Source organism: Onychomys torridus, chromosome 1 (genome assembly GCF_903995425.1).
Source record: "Onychomys torridus chromosome 1, mOncTor1.1, whole genome shotgun sequence".
NCBI lineage: Eukaryota > Metazoa > Chordata > Mammalia > Rodentia > Cricetidae > Onychomys > Onychomys torridus.
The window spans coordinates 10,731,964-10,746,393 of NC_050443.1; the positions used below are offsets into that span (position 1 = coordinate 10,731,964).

A 14,430-nucleotide genomic window follows, 5' to 3' on the forward strand; every position below is an offset into this window, starting at 1 on the left:
CCAAGTAAATCTCTTTCCTGCCCCTTGACCTAGCCTGAAGTCGGGTCACTAAGAGGTACATTCATGGGTTTCCTCTTTCCTGCACTTTCAAAACAAAACAAAACAAACAAAGGTCTTAGTGCCTGGATGGGGTGGGAGTGGGAAGGTAAGAGCAAATTATTTGCATTCTACTTCCAGGTGTGTAACACATTATTTAAAAATTTGTCACACTCATTTAATGTGTGTGGCGGTCAGAGGGCAACTTGTGGATCCTTGGGATCAAACTCAGGTCATCAGGCTTGGCAACAATCGCCTTTACCCCCTTGAGCCCTGTCACAGGCCACACACACTATTTTACATGCCAAATTATTAATTATTATTATTATTATCATTGGTATTTTTTGTTGTTTTGTTTTTTGGGTTTTTTGGGGGAGGGTTGTTTTGTTTTGTTTTTCCGAGACAGGGTTTCTCTGTGTAGCTTTGGAGCCTGTCCTGGATCTCGCTCTGTAGACCAGGCTGGCCTCGAACTCACAGAGATCCGCCTGGCTCCGCCTCCTGAGTGCTGGGATTACAGGCGTGTGCCACCACCACCACCCGGCTTATTATCGGGTTTTGATACAGGGTCTCAGTATGTAGCCCTGGCTGGCTTGGAAGTCACTACGTAAACCAGGCTTTCAAACTCAGAGGTCCGCCTGCCTCTGCTTTCTGAATGCTGAGATTTAAAAAAACAAAACAAAACAAAACAAAAACAAACAAACAAAAAAACAAACCTGCTCACCACACCTAATTTTTTTTTTCTTGTGATTTATTTTTAGATTCATTTATTTTATGTGTGTGGGTGTCTTGTATGTGCACCACATGTGTTTTTGGTATGCTTGGAGGTCAGAAAAGGGCGTCGGATCCTCCGGGACTTGAGTGGTATACTTGTAGTGAGCTGCCATGTGAGTGCTGGACCTTGGGTTCTCTGTAAGAACAAGTGCTCTTAACCACCGAGCTAACTCTTGACACACACACACACACACCCCATGCCTGGCTTTTATGTGACCAGTTTAGAAACCAGGAAACTGAATTACAGGAAAAAGGAAGCTGTATTGCAGAAAAATAAACTCTAGATCCCTTGCCTTCCTTCTACATAAAGATCTCCTTCAGATGGTAGATTGTCTAAACTCAAGCTCTGACCACTTTAGTGGGCCAAGTGCCATCTCCCAAACCATTTTATTTTGTTATTGAGACAAGTCTTCTTGTAGCCCAGGCTGGACTCTTAATTCCATATGGTATCTGAGGCTGGCCTTGAACTCCTGACCTTCCCGCTTCTGCGTTCAGGGTACTGGCTAGTCAAGGGTGGCCTCCAAACCAGTCATGGTATTACAGACTTGTAACCCCAGCACTTGGGAGGTAAAGGCAGGAGGATCAGGAGTTCAAGGTCATTTTAGGCTGCATAAGGCCTTGTCATCCCCCCAAAAAAACAGAAAACAAAAACAAAAACTAACTATAGTAATAATACCTTTAAAAAACGTCAGTTGATGGCGGTGCACACCTTTAGTCCCAGCATTTAGGAGGCAGAGGCAGGCAGATCTTTGGGAGTTTAAGGCCAGCCTGGTCTGCAGAGTGAATTCTAGGACAGTCAGGGCTACACAGAGAAACCCTATTTCCCTCACCCCTCACCCCCCCACCAAAAAAAAAAAAACCCAAAAAACAACCAAATAAACAAAGCAAAGCTGTCCTGTCTCCTTCTCAGTTGTGGTCATTTTTGCCGAGGTGACCTCCCTCTCACTTGTCCTTTCTATTCTCTCCAGACCACATCTTTAGCTCAGACCCCTAAGTCATTCTATGCCATTGTAAGCCTCACTGGCACACATGTCTAAGCTCCCCTCTGTGCCTCAAACATTTTATAGTGGGCAAGAAGGCTCAGCGTGGTAAAAAGCCCTTGCCTGATGACCCGAGTTCGATCCCTGAAACCCACATGGTAGAAGGAGCCCCAGGACCTGGTCTGACAGAAGCAGCCCAGAAGAAAGGCTGACAAGTGGTAGTCAGGATAGAATAGGAGTTTTGTCTAATTTATTTATACCATATCCATCTGGGGCCTAGAGCAGTGCCTGCCTCACAACACGTGCTCAGTAGAGGACTGTTATAAGAATGAAATGAAATGAAACTCCCCAAGGCTCCTACTTTTTTTTTTTTTTTTTCCAGAGCTGAGTGAGGACCGAACCTAGGGCCTTGCGCTTGCTAGGCCACTGAGCTAAATCCCCAACCCCTCAAGGCTCCTACTTTGAAGACTGTGAGAATAAGCTTACTGGGTACGGCCCTGTGAGTGGAGGAGACTGACTTGCATGCATGCTCCATGGCGCTCGCGCGCGCACACACACACACACACACACACACACACACACACACACACGTGTAAGAATTAGTTTCGAGTATTTCCCCTCCCCCATTTTCCACGCCATTTGCAAGTCTAGGCTCGGACTGTACCCTAGAACATCATATTCTACCCTCTCTCAAAGCCATCATCCCTAGATCTGCCCCCAGCCCACTCAGATCCACGCCAGCATCTTCTCTGGCCACTCACTCCAGCGCCTCCTTCCTCTCAAGCCCCGCCCCGCTTCTCTAAAGGCCGCGCCCTCGAGGTCCAGACCCCTCCCTTTAGCACGATGGCCCCGCCCCCGATGCCCTCAAGCCCCGCCCCTCCGCGCCTGGCCCCGCCCACGGGCCCCGCGCTGCAGTGCCTGCTCCTCCGCGGCCCCGCCCTCCCGCGCTGTGCGGAGCAGAGGGCGGCGGCGGCGGCGGCGGCGGCGGCGGCGGCGGCAGCTGCTAAAGCAGCCGAGGAGGATGGCGGCGGCGTCGTGGACGCGGCGGAGATGAGCGCCCGTGGCCCCAGGCCCAGGGCGGCGCGGCCGGAGTGGGCGGGGGTCCTGATGCAGGCCCGAGGGGGGCCATGGGGCAGGTCCTGCCGGTCTTCGCCCACTGCAGTGAGTATGGAGAGGCTCCGGCCTGGTGTGGGGCGCAGAAACCCGCGTGGGGTCCTCCTTGGGTCTCCATCTTCTGCGCGCGCCGCGGGCTGGAGCTAGAGCCGGGCTGAGGGGAAGAAGCCGAAGGAGACAAAGGAATCCCTCCCCTCCCCCCCCCCACCAGTCGCGCTTTGGCGGCAACTGGGACATCCTGACCCGGAGGACCCGGGGCAAGGGGGCAGAGCTGGGGGGTCACGGAGATCGCGTGTTGGGGGGTGCCCGGGGCGCGGGATTGGGTCGCCCCGCCCAGTCTGAGAAGGAGCAGGCGCGAGGGGAGCTGTCCCCAGCCCTGGTGCTGGCCGCGGCTGACGGGTTGAGTCAGGATGGAAGGAAGGATCCGACTCCCCTCATCTGATCCGTTTGCACATCTCACCCTCGTGACCTGCCCCAAAGGCACTCCTAATGACACTCTGCATGTCCGACCCCCGTCCCCAAAGAGCACCATCGTTGGGTTGGTGCCAAGACTACTGAGTCTTTAGCGGGCTTTTCCACTCAGTAGTAACCCTGCTGAAGACCCCACTCCTCTGCAGGCCTCCCGGTTGCCCAGATGAGGAAATGAGGTGGGGGCAGGAGGTCTGGTTTCGATTTTCGAAGGCTTCGAGGCTCTCCCGTGTGCAGAGCCCCCAAGCTAGCTCTGAGGGGCCGGCTTCCCGGTTCCAAGCCCCTCATCCGATCCTGCTCAACTCAGAGCCATTGGCTCTGGCAGTCGGTGTTTACCATCCCGCGTCCCACACAGGGTGGTTCTGACAGCTGGGGATGCCGACGCTAGCAGATCTAGCCACTTGTACGTCTTGGGTATCCAGATGCCCAAGTTCTGAGAATGTGTGCTTTGGACATTTTTAGTTTTTCACTCCCCTCCTCCCCAGCGTCCGAAGATCTCGTCTTTAGCTGAAATTACACGGGGGAGACCCTGCAGGCCTGTCTGCAGCCCCACTCTTCTCCACGCACATCTCTACACCCTCTATTCCTCTTCTAGTCCCTCGGTCTGGCAGGCTGCTCCCTAGGCATCTGCGTGACTTCCCTTCCTTTGGGGCTGAGGTCTGATGCCATCAGAAAAGCCTTAAAGATTATCATGTATTGAGCAGCACTCGGCTTTACCTTGTCTGGCTCCATGTCTTTTGGACTCCTCCACAGGGTGTAACTTAATGAAGTCAGGAGTTTCTGATTTGTTCATAACATGCCCCTCTGAGGCCTAGAGCAGTGCCTGCCACATAATGTGTTCTTAGTGAATGATTGTTGAATGAATGGATGAACTGAATTTTCCAAGGCTCCTACTTTGAAGACTGTGATAGGCTTCCTGTAGCCCAGGCGGGGCTGGGACTGCATGTGTGGTATATGTAGCCGTCTGAGGTTAACATTGAGCTTCTGGTCCTCCTGTCTCCACCTCCCTCCTAAGTTGGGATCACCAGGCATGCACCATCACCCCCTGTCTATTTGATGCTGGGAGTCGAACCTGGGGTTTTGTGCACTGTAAGTGAGCACTCAGCCTACTGAGTTGCATCCTTGACCGTATATCAGAACCTCTAAGACTTCTCTGCGTCTGTGTTCCTCCCATCATCCTCTTCCTCTTCTGTGTCTTTAATTAATTTTTATTTATATTATTATTTTTATTTATTTATTGGTTTTTCGAGACAGGGTTTCTCTGTGTAGCTTTGCACCTTTCCTGAAACTCACTCTGTAGCCCAGGCTGGTCTCGAACTCACAGAGATCTGCCTGCCTCTGCCTCCTGAGTGCTGGGATCAAAGGCGTGAGCCACCACCACCCAGCTTATTTTTTAAGATTTATTTATTTTATGTATGTGAGGGCTCTAGCTTCATGTATTCCTGAACTCCAGAAGAAGGCATCAGATCCTATTGTAGATGGTTGTGAGCCACCATGTGGTTGCTGGGGATTTAACTCAAGATGTCTGGAAGAGCAGCCAGTGCTCCTAACCACTGAGCTATTTCTCCAAGCCCCTACTTTTTATTATTTTACTTTTTACTTTTTTTTTTTTTTTTTTGAGACAGCTCTGGGTGTTCTGGAGCTCGCTCTGTATACCAGGCTGGCCTCAAACTCACAGACAGCCGCCTGCCTCTGCCCCGCGAGTGCTGGGATTAAAGGCCTATTTTTATTTTATATATGTATGATGTTTTGCCTTCCTATGTGTCTGTGCACCACATGATGCAGTGCCCTCTGAGGCCAGAGGAGGGCGTCTGATCCCTTAGAACTAACGTGCTACAGACGCTTGTGAGCAGAGTCCTCTGCAAGAGCGATTAAGACAGGCATGGCTCCAGCCCCTCTCTTCTTCTTTTTCTTTTTCCTCTTCCCCCTCCTCTTCTTCTCCTTCCCTTCCTCCTTCCTGCCACCCCCTCTTCCCTCCCTCCCTCACCCCCTGCTGTATGGACTGACTGAATCTAGGGCTTCCGGCATGCTGGGGAAGTAATCTACTCCTGAGCATCCCCAGCCCTCTTTGTCTGTCTGTCTGTCTTATCTTGTCTTATCTTATCTTATCTTTCTATCCATCCATCCATCCATCCATCCCTATCTATCTATCTATCTATCTATCTATCTATCGGACTTTCGAGACAAGGTTTCTCTGTGTAACAATCCTGGCTGTTGCTTTTTATTTTGAAACAATCTTGCTAACTTGCTCAGGCAGGCCTTGAACTTGTGTTCCTCCTACTTCAATCTGCAGTAGTTGGGAGTCCAAGCCTGTGCCATCAGGCCTGCAGCTCTGAGATTTTGATATCGATGTCCCCAGTTTTACGGTCTGTATACAGAATGCAGAATGTTCCACGGTTCAAATGTTCTAAGATTCTTTTCATTCCAGCCATCCAGGCCTTCAGACCTGGGGCACTTACATGATTGACTTTTTTTCCCTCTCCTTTTTTCATGGCAGTGTTTCTCTGTGTAGCCCAGGCTGTCCTGGAACCCTCTTTGTAGACCAGGCTGGCCTCAAACTCACAGAGATCTGCCTGCCTTTGCCTCTGATTAAAAACATGCGCCACAGTGTGTGTGTGTGTGTGTGTGTGTGTGTGTGTGTGTGTGTGTGCTCCTCCGGTCCTGGGTCCTGTGTGTGGAGGTCAGAGGTCAACTTTAGAGAGTCAGGTTGTCAGGGTTGGCGGTATGCGCCTGCAAGACCATGACAGCTCATGTCTGTGATCTAGACAGTCTAAGTCTAGAGTCTTTTTTTCTTTCTCATTGCAGAAGAAGCTCCGTCTACAGCCTCTTCTACCCCCGATTCCACGGAAGGTAAGTGGAGTGCGGGAACGTGGAGGGGTTTCACGACCGGGGTGGTTTGGAGAGGCTGAGGACCCTTCCCCCACTGCAGGAGGGAATGACGACTCGGATTTTCGGGAGCTACACACAGCCCGGGAATTCTCAGAGGATGATGAGGAGGAGACCACATCGCAGGACTGGGGTACCCCAAGGGAGCTGACCTTTTCGTACATTGCCTTCGACGGTGTAGTGGGCTCTGGGGGCCGTAGGGACTCAGTTGCCCGTCGCCCCCGGCCCCAGGGACGGTCAGTCTCAGAACCACGAGACCCACCCCCACAGCCCGGCCTGGGGGACAGCTTGGAGAGCATCCCTAGCCTGAGCCAGTCCCCAGAGCCGGGGCGCCGAGGTGACCCCGACACCGTGCCTCCAGCTGAGCGCCCTCTGGAGGACCTGAGGCTGCGGTTGGACCAACTGGACTGGGCTGCCCGGAGTGCGGGATCCGGGGAGGATTCGGCCACCAGCAGCTCCACCCCACTGGAAAACGAGGAGCCTGATGGATTGGAGGCCATCGAGGCTAAGGAAGGTGAGATCTCAGAGATGCACGGAGGGCGCGTGGCACACCAAGATACTTGCAAGAAGAACGCTCATGGTTTTCCTCTCTCTATGACTCCAGAGACGAACCTGGAACTCCGACTTGCTCAGGCTCTACGTTCGCAACTTGAGATCCTGACGCCGCAGCCTAGCCCCAGCTCCGGGACCCCCCAGGCTCATACCCCATCCCCACCAAGATCTCAAGATTCGAACTCCAGTCCTGATGAGCCTCTGCTGAATGAGGAGGGAGAGCATGGGCGGCTGCTGGAGCAGGAGCCAATCATGGCACAGTGCCTCGATAGCACAGACCAATCAGAATCCACATTGGGGCCGCTCCTTCTAGGTAAGAGGTTTGTGCTCCAAAGGCTCCTCTTGGCTGCAGAGGACCTTGTTCAGCTGGACAGAGGTGGGGAGTTTGACATTGAAGGTTAAGGGGGCCAGCTCTGCACAGGACCCAAGAACAATGGAGAAGGGAGTGCTCCTAGATCCCCTTTACCTAGGGGTGTGTGGTTTGGGGATTCTCCGCCAACAACGCACATGCACACTGGTAACTAACTCCAGGGCCTCCTCCACGCTGGCCTTGAACTCCATCCACCTGCCTCAGCCTCAGCTGGGATCATAGGCCTGCAGCCACGGGACCCTGCTTCCATTGGTTCTTTCTTTTCTTTTTTTTTTTGGTTTTTCAAGACAGGGTGGATTTCTCTGTGTAGCCCTAGCTGTCCAGGAATTCGCTCTGTAGACCAGGCTGGCCTCGAACTCACAGAGATCCACCTACCTGTGCCTCCCAAGTGTTGGGTTTAAAGGTGTGCACCACCACCCCCTGGCCTCATTGGCACTTTCTATATATGAAATTATCGCTCCATAGAGCTCTGGGAGGCAGAGGCAAGCGTATCTTGCTGAGTTTAAGGCCAGCCTAGTCTACGTAATAAACTCCAGTCTAGTTCAGGCTATATAGTGAGACCCTATCTCAATTTTTTTGTTGTCGTTTTTGTGTTTTGAGACAGGGTTTCTCTGTGTAGCCCTGGCTGTCCTCGAACTCAGAGATCCACCTACCTCTGCCTCCTAAGTGCTGGGATTAAAGGCGTAGGGTCAAACTGCCTGGTGTTATTTATTTTAGGTGTATAAATGTTTTGCTTGCATGTATATCTATGCACCATGTGGAGGTCAGAAGAGGGAGTCACATCCCAGTCACTGGCGCTAGGATGGTTGTGAGCTACCCTGTGGGTGCTGGAAACCGAACCCAGGTCCTCTGCAAGAGCACTGAGTGCTCCCACTGAGCATCCCTCCTGCTTCTCTCAGGACAGCTGTTAGGAGTCCATCCCCACCTTTCACCTTGTAGAGGCGGAGTCTCTGGGGGTGAGGGGTGGACTTAAGACAGGGTCTCCCTGTGTAACCCTGGGGGTCCTGAAACTCACTGCAGAGGCTGGGCTGGACTCGAACTCACAGAGATCCGAGGCAGAGTCTCTCATTTCTGTTGCCACACTGCCCACTCCAGGCTTGGTGGCTGAGAGAGTCCCGGCAATTCTCCTGCTTCAGCTTCCTGTCTCATCATAGAAGTCGTGGGACTGTGGATGCTCTCCACCCAATCCAGCTCTTTCGCTGGGTCCTGGGGGTCTGACACAGGACATCAGGCTTGTACTGCAAGTTGTTTTATGTGCTGAGCCACACCAACCTCAACACACACCCAGGGCCTTTACAAAAACTTTACTCGTGGGCTAAAGAGATGGATTAGCTGTTACAAGCATGTACTTTTCTTGCAGAGAGCAGGATTGTGGTGCCCAGCTGCCTGTAACTCCAGCTCCAGGGATCTGACGCCCCCTTCTGGCCTCTTTTGTTACCTGCACTTATGTGGGCATACTCACACAAAGATCTATAAAATATAAAACTGATTTCCTCTTGCCAGGTATGGTGGTATGCACCTGTACTACCAGCACTTGGGAAGCAGAGATGGGAAGATCATGACTTCAAGTTCAGCCTTGGCTACATAGCAAGTTGTGTTTAGTTCATTGTGACGACTCAGGATTTTAATCTTAGCACTTGGGGAGGCTGAGATAAGGAGGATGGAGAGTTCAAGGCCAGCCAGGTGGTGGTGGCGCTCACCTTTAATCCCAGCACTTTGGAGGCAGAAGCAGGAGGATCTCTGTGATCCAGACTGGTCTACAGAGTGAGCTCCCGGAAAGCCAAGGCTACACAGAAAAACCTCTGTCTCGGAAAAGAAAGAGAGAAAGAAAGAAAAAAGAGAGAGAGAGACACTGTGTTAAAAAACAAAATCAAGGGGGCTGAAGAGATGGCTCAGTGGTTAAGAGCAATGGCCACCCTTCCAAAGGATCCAGGTTCAATTCCCATATCCCCATGGCAGCTCACACCTGTTCCTAACTCCAGTTCTAGGCTCTGCCATCCTTACCAGTGCAGGCAAAACACCAGTGCACATATAAAATAAAATGAAAAAACTAAACAAAACTAAAAACTTTTACCCAGGCTAGGCATGATGAGGACTGCACACACCTTTAATCCCAGCACTCTGGAGCAGAGGCAGGTGCGTTTTTGTGAGTTTGAGCCAGCCTGGTCTACATAGTGAGTTCCAGGACAGTCAGGGCTACACAGAGAAACCTTGTCTCAAGCACACAAACAGAAGACATTTTAAGGAAGACAAAAAAGCAAAACAAACACATAAACAAAACAAAACACCTTTACTCAGTCCAGGCATGGTGGGGAATGCACGCCTTTAATCCTAGCACTCTGGAGGATTAGGCAGGTGCATTTTGGTGAGTTCCAGGCCAGCCCCGACTTCACAATAAGACCTTGTCTCGAAAACCAAACCAAACCAACAACCAACCAAACAAACAAACAAAGAAACAAACAAGAATGAAACAAAAGAAAACATTCTACTTTTCCCTAACTGTATCCCTCGGTCTTTGTAAATAGACTCAGCCTTAGTTTAAAAAGCCTGGGCCTCCAGGAACCACAAGCTGTTGGTTTAAGACGACTCCTTGTCTGTTTACAAAGTTCCAATTTGGGAACTGTCCCCACCTCTCTGGACAGCCATTGGTTGGGTACAAAGGGGCCCTTCCCCTCTGCTCTTTGCCTCGGGTCCCACTGAAGTGGGCGAGATCCCCAGAAGCCGGGCGTCCGCAGCCGCTCTCTGGAGCCGAGATGGGGAGCAAAGGTGGGCTTGCAGGGCGGCCTGGAACTGGGGTCCGGGAACAGAGCAAAGGGGGTGCAGACTCGTCTTTCCTCCCTGCGATCCGGGGCGTGGATTCCTCCGGGGTATTTGTCAGAGACGCATGCTGGGGCTGGGGCGGCGGACCAGGGGCCGTCTTGGGAGGACGTTGAGGCGACATGGGGTCCCCTCTTCAAGCCAGAGCTTTGGGGCCCGGGAGCAGGGCGGTTCCCCTCCCCCAGCCTCGTGCCCTGGCTCCTGCGCTGTCACTCCGGGGCTGGATGTGCCAGCACAGCTGCAGGAGGCCTCCTCCCCCCAGGGTGCCTAAACTTAGCCCCGCCTCGGGCGACCCGGCCCCTCCCCCACCCCGTCTCCGTCTGGGGGAGACCCGACGGGGAGCCCCCCCCCCCCGCACTGGGGGAAGGGGGCTCCTCGCTAGTGTTCGGGAGGATGTGTAAGGAGTGTACAGGAGTGAGGGCAAACTCTGAGAGGGAACAGCCACGGCCTGCCCAGTGGAATGGGTTGTTTGGACAGCAGTAAGGGTGGGCCCCTGTGGGTCAGCTGGAAGGAAACGGGAGGATGCTGAAATCAGAGTGTGGGGCTCAAGTGGGTGTGCTTCATGAGAGGGCAGTAGAGGTCCGGGTGATAGGATGGTCCCTCGAAGGCTTGAGGTCCCAACCAGGGACCCCCGCCTAGCTTGGGAAGTGAGCTCACCTCACTGGGAGAGGGCAGTAGCTTGGGTTCAGGGGTCAGAATATCAGGTGGTGTAACCATACACTCAGGTTTGGTAACCAGGCTTGGTGGCACACCGGTCATCCCAGCTCTTGGGAGGCAGAGGCAGGAGGATGGCTGTAAGTCCTAGGCCAGCCTACATAGCAAGGCCCTGCCACAGAACTCAAACTCAAAACCACCACCAACAACAGCAACAAAATTGTTAGTCTTCCTCTTGAGCAGTTTGACAAAATGTATACCATTAAAGAAAAGGAATGGGGCTGGAGAGGTGGCTCAGTGGTTAAGAGCACCAACTGCTCTACCAGAGGGAGGACCCGGGTTCAACTCCCAGCACCCACATGGCAGCTCACAACTGTCTGTGACTCTAAAATCTGACACCCTCACACAGACATCCATGCCTTCACCAATGCACATAAAAAGTAAAGATAATAAATTGTTTAAAAAAAGAAAAAGAAAAGGAGCATGCTGAGCTATGGTGGTGCAGGCCTTTAAGGAGGCAGAGGCAGGCAGATCTCTGTGAGTTCGAGGCCAGCCTGGTCTATAGGACAGAGTGAGTTCCAGAGTTTGGTTTTTCTTGAAAAACCAAAAATAAGTAAGTAAGCAAATAAGTAAGTAAGTAAATAAATAAGTAAATAAGTAGATCTAGGGACTAGGCCCACCTAAGTGATTTCCAACCTGGAAGTGTATCTCAGAAATAGATGCATGTGGAGGTGAGAATATCCGTAGAAGGGGGGCTCTTGCCACACTGCTGTGTCAAGGGGAAGGCGTGCAAACAAAGTGAGTGACCCCCACATTGAGTTCAGAATTGAATAAAATGAAGATTGTCACTGTAGCGTATTGTGTGGCCCTTTAATCCACGGCCAGGCCTGCTGGCTCATAGCTTTAATTTCAACACTCGGGAGGCAGAGGCAAGTGAGTCTCTGTGAGTTCAAGGCCAGCCTGGACTGCAGAGTTTGAAGTCAGCCTTCACGTCGCCGTGAAAACCTTAAAAAACCTCTTAAAGATGACCAAGTCAGCCCGGTTCCAGCCCAGTCCCACCCACTGTCTTCTTCTCCACAGTGGCAGATCTGCTGTACTGGAAGGACACCAGGGCGTCGGGAGCTGTCTTCACGGGCCTCATGGCCTCTCTCCTCTGCCTCCTGCACTTTAGCATTGTATCCGTGGCTGCACACCTGGCCCTCCTGGGTCTCTGCGCCACCATCTCTCTCAGGGTTTACCGCAAAGTGCTGCAGGCCGTGCACCGGGGAGATGGCACCAACCCTTTCCAGTGAGAACTCCTGACACCCCATTGTGACCCTTGACCTCAGCTCACACATTGCCCGTTCTCATCCTTTCTCATTCTGGTCGTGAACCCTGGTCCCCAGCCCTGACTCCTTCCTGTGTCCTTGATTACCTTTCCTAACCCTAAACTTGACCCTAGCCTTTGCTACAAGCATCCTCAACCCTTACTCTCCTCTCCCGCCAAACATCATCCCATCCTCACCCTTGTTAGAGCCACTTGGCCAAGCCTGAGCCCCCATACACACCGAGTCACACCACCCTCCTTGATCCCATCAGGGCCTACCTGGACATGGACCTGACCCTGACCCGGGAGCAGACAGAGCGTTTGTCCCAGCAGATTGCCTCCCACGTGGTCTCCACGGCCACACAGCTGCGGCATTTCTTCCTGGTGGAAGATCTGGTGGACTCTCTCAAGGTACACTCCCCCCCAAACTGCTCCTGGACTGTCAGCTCTCTCCTCTGTGCCCAGAGTGGGGGGCAGGGTTCACACCGCCCCTAGGTCTCTCTGACACTGATGCTCACCCTGCAGCTGGCTCTTCTCTTCTATATCCTGACCTTCGTGGGGGCCATCTTCAACGGCTTGACTCTCGTCATCCTGGGTGAGCTGTGGGGGGAAGTGTGGGGAAGCGGGTTGTTGAGGGCTCATGAGGGATGGGGTTCCCCACGGAGCTGGGAGAACCTGACCGCCCCCCTTCTGTGTCTGTAGGAGTGGTTGCCTTGTTCACCGTCCCCCTTCTGTACAGACAACACCAGGTGAGTGTGGCAAACGCCCCATTGTCAACATGGAAGCCAAAAATGGGTGACGTGACTGCCTCCCTTCCGTAGCCAGACATGTCCCGGGCAGACTTGGGAGCTCTGCTGCCATCCGGCACTCAGTAGAGTGAGGATGGTATGGGTTCAAGATCAGTTGCTTAGGCTCCACCAGTGAGGGGCTGGGGCATGGTTCAGGAGAGGGAGGTGAGACACTTCCGGTGCAAAAGGGTCTAGACCAGCGGTTCTCCACATGGGGGTCGAAACCCTTTAAGAAGTTCAGTGACCCTTTCACAGTGGTCGCCTGGGACCATGGGAAAGCACAGATATTCACACTATGACTCATAACAGTAGCAAAATTCCAGTTATGAAGTGGCAACAAAAATACTTTTATGGTTGGGGGTCACCACAACAACCTGTATTAAAAGGTTGCAGCATCAGAGAGTTGAGAACCACAGGTCTAGACAGTGAAGGCCGTGGGTTCAAGGCCAGTGCCACCAAAAAAAGTGAACAATCTGAGAACCCAGGAGGCTGAGGCAGGAGGATGCCTGTATGTTCAAGGCTAGACAGGGCTGCGTAGCGAGGCTCTGTCTGTAAAACTAAAACACAGGTGGAGGATGCAGCTCAATTAGTAGTCCTTGCCTAGCATGCATGAAGCCTCGGCTTTGATCTCTAGCAGTGTATAAAACCAGATGTGGTGGTACACACCTGTAATCCCAGCTAGACACAGAAAGTCCAGAAGTTCAAGGCCATCCTCGGGTACATTGCAAGCTTGAGGCCAACCTGGGCTACATGAGACACAAAGGCAGAAGGGCCAGTTATGGTTCTCATAGTGGAAACTGGAGCGGTGGGCCCCACACCCTCTTCTGATTTGGAGATGTGGGAGCTGGAGGCAGCATCCCACATCAGTTACCCAGAACCCCTTGTCTCTTTGGTCTCCCCAGGCCCAGATCGACCAGTATGTGGGGCTGGTGACCAATCAGTTGAGTCACATCAAAGCTAAGTAAGTTCAGGAGATGATGGCAGGGAGGGGATGGAGCCTGGGATATTTGTTGCTTGCGGGTTTTTTTTGTTTCGTCCCCCCACCCCATGCCCATTATACTTCCTACCCCCAAATCTCCCAGAGCACAATGTCCCCTTCTCAAAGCAGGTCATCAGGCGGAAGACAAGGCAGCTTCGAGTGTTAAGCCTGTCTTCCGCACCTTCTCCATCTCTTGTCACACCTCATGGCCCCTAATTTTCCTCCCTCAGGATCAGAGCTAAAATCCCGGGGACCGGGACCCCAGCAGCATCAGTAGTCTCCGGATCCAAAACCAAAGGCGAATGAGAGTGTCTCTGCTCGAGGGACGCCTGCCCACACCCCAGCAGCCCTCTTCCCCTTCACTTCCCGTGCATCCACACCCTCTCCCACTCGGCCGAGCCATTTCCCAGTGGGAAGTGCCTGAGCAACCCGGACTACATTTCCTAAGAGGCTCTGCTCTAAGAGTCCAGGAAAGGCCAGGCTCCTTGGCCGCGGAGCCTGCTGGGACTTGTAGTTTAATAGTCAGACGCTGTCCTGCACTTCCGTGACCCGCCGCCGGAGGCGCCGTGAGGGGTTGGTATCTTTTGAAGCCACCAACCCCTATGCTGGGGCTTTGCATGGGGTCCAGACGAGCCCTGAGCTTGGATGTACACTGTAATAAAGACTCCTGTGGAAAATCCACGGCCTTCTGTGCTTTAAGGCCCCTCCAC

General features: G+C 52.8%; 1 protein-coding gene across 1 annotated transcript; it reads left to right on the top strand.

The window, feature by feature from the left end:
- The first annotated feature begins 2,705 nt into the window (after positions 1 to 2,705).
- Rtn2 (reticulon 2) lies at positions 2,706 to 14,399 on the top strand. The gene is made up of 10 exons (XM_036182991.1): positions 2,706 to 2,948; positions 6,174 to 6,218; positions 6,298 to 6,768; positions 6,859 to 7,119; positions 11,728 to 11,935; positions 12,226 to 12,364; positions 12,479 to 12,548; positions 12,656 to 12,702; positions 13,644 to 13,702; positions 13,951 to 14,399. Exons 1-10 carry the CDS (start codon positions 2,915 to 2,917, stop codon positions 14,024 to 14,026), a joined length of 1,410 nt encoding a protein of 469 aa, XP_036038884.1. The 5' UTR covers positions 2,706 to 2,914; the 3' UTR covers positions 14,027 to 14,399.
- Positions 14,400 to 14,430: the final 31 nt, after the last annotated feature.